Below are 6742 nucleotides of genomic sequence, written 5' to 3'. Positions count from 1 at the left end.
CACGTACTGTTTTATGCCTTCTGCTGCTCTAAATGATTTCTCCACATCGTAATGTTATAATCCTTTTAGAATATACAGTATATGAACGTACTGGAATTTATTTCATCCCCTGGTGTTGGATATGTGGGTTTCCAATTTTTTCACAGTAATAAATAGCATTGTGATGAATATATGTGTGTGTGTGTGTGTGTGTGTGGCTTTGTGTACCATGTCTGTTTCCTTGAGACAAATTTCTAGAAAAATTATGGGGTCAAAGAGTACGACTTGTTTAAAGATTTGATCCACTTTGCCAAATCGCCCTCTGGAAAGGTTAAGCAAATTGACATCCCCCCGCGCCTGTCCCATGGCAATACGCTCTCTTATCATGATTCTTCATCTTTTTTCCACCAATCCCATGGAGGAAAGTGGTATCTTATTACTTTACTTTGCACGGATTTGGTTCCTAATGAATTTTAACAGTTTTCTCCTTGGTTGGCCATTTGCACATGAATAGAATTTAATGTGCAGAGCTGCTCTGTGCTGCTGGCTTGGGGTGGGGTGGGACTATTGATTTCTGCCTTCTGCCTGAATTGTTTCACAAAAGCCAAAGCCTAGATTTCACGGTATTCTCCCTTTCCTTTGTATTCAGAGGGCAGAACAACTCTCCGATACACTGAAAAAAATTGCAACCAGCCAGAGATTTACAAACTTCAATCTTTTCTACGTGGATTTTGATTTCCAAGAAAGTAAGTATTGCTTGGTTCAGGTTTTGACACAAGACAAAAGAAGCAGCTACACTTTAGAGTCTCCCCAGCAAGACGTTTCTAAGCCAGAGTTTCCATCGTCCCCCTCATCCCCCACCACGACCATCCTGACACACTAATAGCTCTGAGTATTGAAGAAAGGTAAAGTGTGACACTCTGGGAAGGTGGAAACTCAGCATCGCTCCTTACATCACCATCATTTTAGAATCCCTGGAGCAGCAGAACCAGTGACCATTTAGAAAAGGCTCTGGCGGGGAGCCAACAGGTCAGTGGAGTTGCTTAACGCATTCTTGCCAGTATAGCAATGTCCCTCTCACCGCTGGGCGAAACATGGGTGTGACGGGAATGAGGGATAAGGCAGTGCCTCTCACGGTGGGCACTGACTTACCGGGGGACTCCATGACAGTGCTGATTCACAGGCCCCACACATAAAGAAACCAATCAGGGTGCCAATGGGAGGGACCTCAGAGTTGCGTGTGACAGAGTGGACAATCGTATCCCAGCTTCCTGGAAAGGACATTAGTATTTCTTTTCTAGAATTCTGTCCAAACACGGGGCTCACTGATAAATGGCCACACAAACACAGGCATGATCATTGGAGCTACGGATTTCTCCTTTATATCTTGACTTTGAAAAGTTATTATTTATTGGCTTTAATCCTTCTAGTCTCGATCTAAGCAATTGTTGTACAAGAGAAAAGCCTCCTGTTGATTGACTGCCAGTTGATGCTAATGAAAAGCTTTATGGTGTGAGCCACGGGTGGACGATTTCTCATCCAGAGTTTATCACCTCTATCTCCCACCACCAAGCCCCCCCCCCGCCCCAGCCCAAGCAGCTGGGATAAGGCAGATGGCCATCATGAATTACCAGATATTACATTAGCTGACATGTTTTGCATGGCAGACTCTAGTACTTCAATTCTGAACATCTTTTCAACAAGACTGATCTCCTTTAACTAGATTTCATGCCTAGGTGATACTCATTTCTCTCACGGGGAGAGACATTTTGATCAACAACCTCTCATTAAAATTCAGAGTTAAAAACTCATTAACGCATTCCTGGTGTAAACGAATATACCACCAAGTGATCTTTGATCATCATCAACCTTGAATACAGTTAAAGTTATTAAAAATATAATGATGTCTAACGTTCACACGAGACTTTTTCATTTTCCAGAGTAGCTTCTAGCTCTGTCCTTTATTATTATCTTTAGGACTATAGGCAACCCCTGAACACGTCTAAACTGTCCTTTCCAGATCTGAATGTGGGGATACCATATGCATGCAACAAATCTTTATGATGATTATATGAAAGAGCGTGCAGTCCTCCTACATGCCATGCCTGGTACATTGCTGGTTTCCAGGAAAGAGTACCTGTCCCTCACACCCTTGCTACTCAACATGTGTTTTGGGGTGAGCAGCATCCACAGCACCTGGGAGCTACTTAGAAATGCAGAAGCCTAGGCCCCACCCCCACTTAGGGCCTACCTCATCAGAACCCGCATTTTGACATAATCCACAGATGGTCCATACGCACGTTATAATTTAATAAAGAGGCCTCTATAATGATGCTCCAAGATTAAGAACTTTAGTCTATCAGTCATCAGATTTTTTTCTTAAGTCCCACTACGTGCTGTGTAGGTGCTGGGGATAGAGCTGTCAGCAAAACAGAATAGTCTTATCTTCGTGAAGGATCTAGGGAGCAGAGCTTTATCCTTGACCTGGTGTTGGCCAGCATTCGGCCGATGACCTTACGTGCTTGGAAGCGGAGGTCATCAGCAGAGGTCATCGGCCTTTCTCGGATGAAGTAACACAGCAGAGAAATAGTTGGGTGAAAATGAGCGGAGCCTTCTGAATGAGACGGCAGGCGGTCGCCCTACTGAGACGCCTCCTTGGTGTTTCTCCTTGCCTGGCGGTTCACATCAACAGTTCAAGGAATTTCCTAAGATACCGCAATTTCCTAACATTTATTAAAGTGAATGCAAAGATCCGGTTTGGGCACGACGCCTTCTTCCGGTCATCCTGTGACGTTGGTGGGCGCTTCACCAGGGAAGATGTGTGGACGCAGGGAGGGAGGGTGGAGGCGTGGAATCCGCACCGCGGGATCCGCCCCCGGGGACTTCGGATGCAGCGTGGGGCATTTACTCTCCGGGTGCCACGCTGTCCACCTCCCACAGAGCTGGAATTTTTATCAAATTTTCGGGAACTGGGCTAAGCACTTGACTTGTGCCCAAAGCCAGACTACTGCTTTTTGCCTTGAAACCGTTTTCCAGAGCGGGCAGAGGGATCGCCCAGGCCCAGGGCCACCTCCGCGGGCGGCCTTCCGTGCCAGAGCTGCCTGTCACCCCGGAAATCCAGCTCACCTGGCGCAGGTGCACCGCGCTGTCACCGAGAGAGGCCACCATTTACACTCGGATAGAAACGTCCCGGCTCAGACCCAGAATAGCCTAATCACTCGAGGAAATTAAATAAGCGCTCAGCGTTTGTTTCCTTTCGTGTCACGGAGCGACGACGAAACGCGGGGTTTATGTAAGGATCCAGACCATGCTTGCAGTGTGGCGAGGACTCAATGACTGTTAGCTGACACCTTCCCACCGCCGTCGCCATCAGGGCACGGAAAGCACCTTCCACATTCTCCCAGGGCTTAGGATAAACGGAGGATGGTTGTTCATTCTCTGTCACTGTCCAGCCCAGCTCCCAGCGCCAGTCGTAGCTGCGGGTCACTTTGAGTGCCACAGAGGACGCTGTGCTACAAGTGTGTCTCAGCATCACTGCCGCCTGCTTTAATCAGAAGTAAAGACCCTCTAGAGTCACTCGTTAAATCTGCAGTCTTAAGAGCCATGTAAAAATCTCTCATTTTGTACTATATTTGAACTGACTGGCAACATCAAGAGCCTCACTTTTCATGTGACATTTACAATTTCGCGCCCTGTGACGTGCAGACTGGAGCTGAGGGTCCTGGCCCCTGGAAGGTAGGCACGAGAGCTACCTGCTGCCCCCTGGGACAGCCTCCATCCAGCCCTGAAGGATGATCGCTCATCTCAGAGTCTTTTATCTCTTGCTGACTCATCTTCCAACTGGTTACGAACTAAACAAAGGCAGCCGATTTTCCTCCCTTCGGGAAACGCCTGCTTGAGTGAGTAATGTCCTTTTTCTTCGTCTGAGCCACATCTCCCAAACAGAGGAAGGAAAATGCCACCTAGCTGACAAGGACATTTCTACACTGACCCTTCACATGTACCACCCGCTGGCCTCCGCTTCCACAAGTCAATGAAAACCTGGTTCTCAGTCCGTCCCCCCACCCCGCCCCCGCCCCACGAATCTGTAGAAACGACCAGTGACTTTGTAGTGCTTGAGCCACCAAGAGTTTTCTGAATCTTCTTCCACGATTTCCATTACTTTTCTGCAAAGCGGGTCGTCAGCAGCCTTTCTCTAACTTTACAGATAAAGAAAATACGTTATGTGTCTATTCCCAAGAGATCATCCATGCACGTTCGTAAAAGTTCATGGAGGTCTTCTGAAGAACAAATAGGAATTTATTTACCTATTTTTGAATTATAATCCCAGGAAAGAAGGAAACTGACCAATTTACCATGTTACCCAAGCTTGGACCTCCCACCCTAAAATCCATCAGGGAAGAAACAGAGACCACTGGTCCTGCATTTTTTCTGAGATGACAAAATTTCACTCTGAGATAAACAAAAAAGCCTCACTCTGTCTAGCACTGGTCACAATACAGGTGAAACCTTAAACTCTTGCCTGGGGGTTACTGACTCTGCCCCTCGAATGTGCCTACTGGTGTCTGCAGGTTTGCTGTGACTTGTAACCTTCGCCAAAGTAATAATCACGTGAGAAAACTGTTTTCCACTGTGAAGAGACTGATGGTAGCCTTAGCAACCTGTGACATTTTTTTAATACCTATCAGATTATTCTATATGATAAGCCAGTTATTCTAAATGCTGAATTCCCTTGTAACGACCCACTAATGTGGGGAAGGGGGCGGGGGGTGATATGTTGTCACCGACATCATTTAGAATCGCTGGAGTGTGGTAATAATGAAACATGGGCCCTCCCCACTGCCCTCCACCCTAGGGTGTGCCCCTGCTCCCTTGCAAAACTTGGCAAGTATATATCCCTTCTCTTTTCTTTATGCTTTTGTTGTACAGTATTCTTTCCAGAATCCCACATCAACTACTCCAAGGGGAGGAGGAGGGAGTGACCATCCCGTCTCCTTTTCGAAAAGCAGTCACTCATTCTGATGACTGGATTATGTTCATTTTCTCCAGGCAGTATCGTGTATCACCACCTCTCCCTGTCTCCAAGGGCCAGGATTTTTAGTGTGGTAGTTTGTAACGCACATAAAACTCGAATCAGAGTGGAAGAAGCCTGGTCTAGCTGTAAGCCGAGGTGCCAAAATTGGATCACTCTAGAGAAAACTCAGGTATAGCCAAGCCTGACTTTCTTAATATCAGGCTCCTAGTAAACATTTCTCTCAGGAAACACAATCTTGGCTTCAACTATGTTACCTTAATAGGCTTAAATCAGCTTTCCACTGTGGATTTTCCAGATCGCCAGATCCCCTTAATTCTTCTGTGAGTTTTCTCTAGGCCAGTGAAGGCACAGGTTTAGATTCGCGTTGTCACTCAACCTTCTCTGCAAATATGAAGGGTCAAAGCTGTTGGAACGGGCTTCCTTCCCTCACCGCGTGCGAGGCTATGTGGGTGGACCGGGTCAGGTGCGTGGCTCGCTGTATGTCTCTTTCGTGCAATCTCAGCATCGCCTATTCATCCGCCTCTGAGACTTTTCAGCAGGCTCTGCCTGAGGTCTTGACCAGGCTCAGTGCCCATTGTCTATTAGCCTGGGGATTCCTTAACATCCGATTGCGATTTTCTTTCCTTCTTTCTTTTCTTCCCCTTTTTAACACCTGTATGACATAAGGTGAATCCAAACTACGCATACAGGGAGGAGCAGGAAAAAGGACAAGAGGCTCACTGAGAACCTGGATGAAGGAAAGGAGCCCGAAGCAGAAGGGAAGCGATGTCGCCTCTGAACTCACGGGGAGGATTGGGAGGCTGGGGTCTTGGTTGATTTTTGTAACAGTGAGCCTGCGAGACTACCAGGTAGAGCGATGAGGCAAACGCTGCATGGAGAGACTCAGCGGGGGTGAAACTGGCTCTGAATTTGATAAAACATTTCCAAATGCCTGGTGCTCTACTAAGAGAGACTTATTATTCAGATTGGATGTGGCTCAGATGGAGAACCAGCATGTAGTTATAAAGTAGAAAAGCAGGACTCCCCCAAAAGAGGAGGGAGTAGGAAGCTGGCCCATCATCTCTCTGGCAAAGGGGTGAGAAAGAGCCTGGACCGAGTGTGGGGGACGGCACGGCAGGCGAGCGCGTCCGAGCAGGGATGGGCTGCAGCAGCATTTCACGTCCAGGGAGGGCAGTCTGGGACCCACAGGAGTTTAGAGTGTCAGGTCCAGAGGGAAAGGCAGAGCAGCCAGAATCGAAGCTGAAGCAGAAAGTCTTATTCCAAGGTCATGTCTAAATGAAACAGGCAGCAGCGGGCAAGCTGAAGAGGGAGCCAGGCGAGCTTCCCTGAGGCTCTGCTTTTCACAGGGCACCTACGGCCAAGGGCAGGACAGAAACTGTTGGAGTCTGCAAGCTGGTTCCACAGAGCAAATAAGTCTTCATAAAGGTTTCTGTGGTTTGAGCACCACTGTGGCTCTGAGCTTCCTATCAGAAGAGCAGATACAGTCCGGTTCTTCAGAGAGATTCATCATTTACCAGCACGAAATGATTTCTCCCTCGGGACTCCGTGTGTTGGGCACATTGGGCAGCATCCTCGATCTGAGTTTCACGAGAAATGCAAAGGCCACTTTCCAATAGCTGCTGCTTCCAGTGACCTCCAGTAAAAAAACCCAGAAGCAAAAAACATGAGTGGCTCGGTGCTGGCCATTCTGCCAGGGACACAGCCAGCGGGGATCCGAGACACGACGAG

At 47.7% G+C, this 6742-nt stretch overlaps 1 protein-coding gene across 1 annotated transcript in view; it reads left to right on the top strand.

Annotated features, from left to right (window-relative positions):
• AOAH (acyloxyacyl hydrolase) overlaps positions 1–6742 on the top strand; it is a 131908-nt gene that overhangs the window by 113705 nt on the left and 11461 nt on the right. The window contains exon 19 of the mRNA XM_006912066.3: positions 629–725. Within this exon, the coding sequence (XP_006912128.1) occupies positions 629–725 (97 nt within the window). The remainder of the gene's footprint in view (positions 1–628; positions 726–6742) is intronic.

The sequence above is a fragment of the Pteropus alecto genome, unplaced genomic scaffold (assembly GCF_000325575.1).
Source record: "Pteropus alecto unplaced genomic scaffold, ASM32557v1 scaffold21, whole genome shotgun sequence".
In the NCBI taxonomy this organism is placed as follows: Eukaryota; Metazoa; Chordata; class Mammalia; order Chiroptera; family Pteropodidae; genus Pteropus; species Pteropus alecto.
This window is presented reverse-complemented; position numbering and strand designations above follow the sequence as displayed.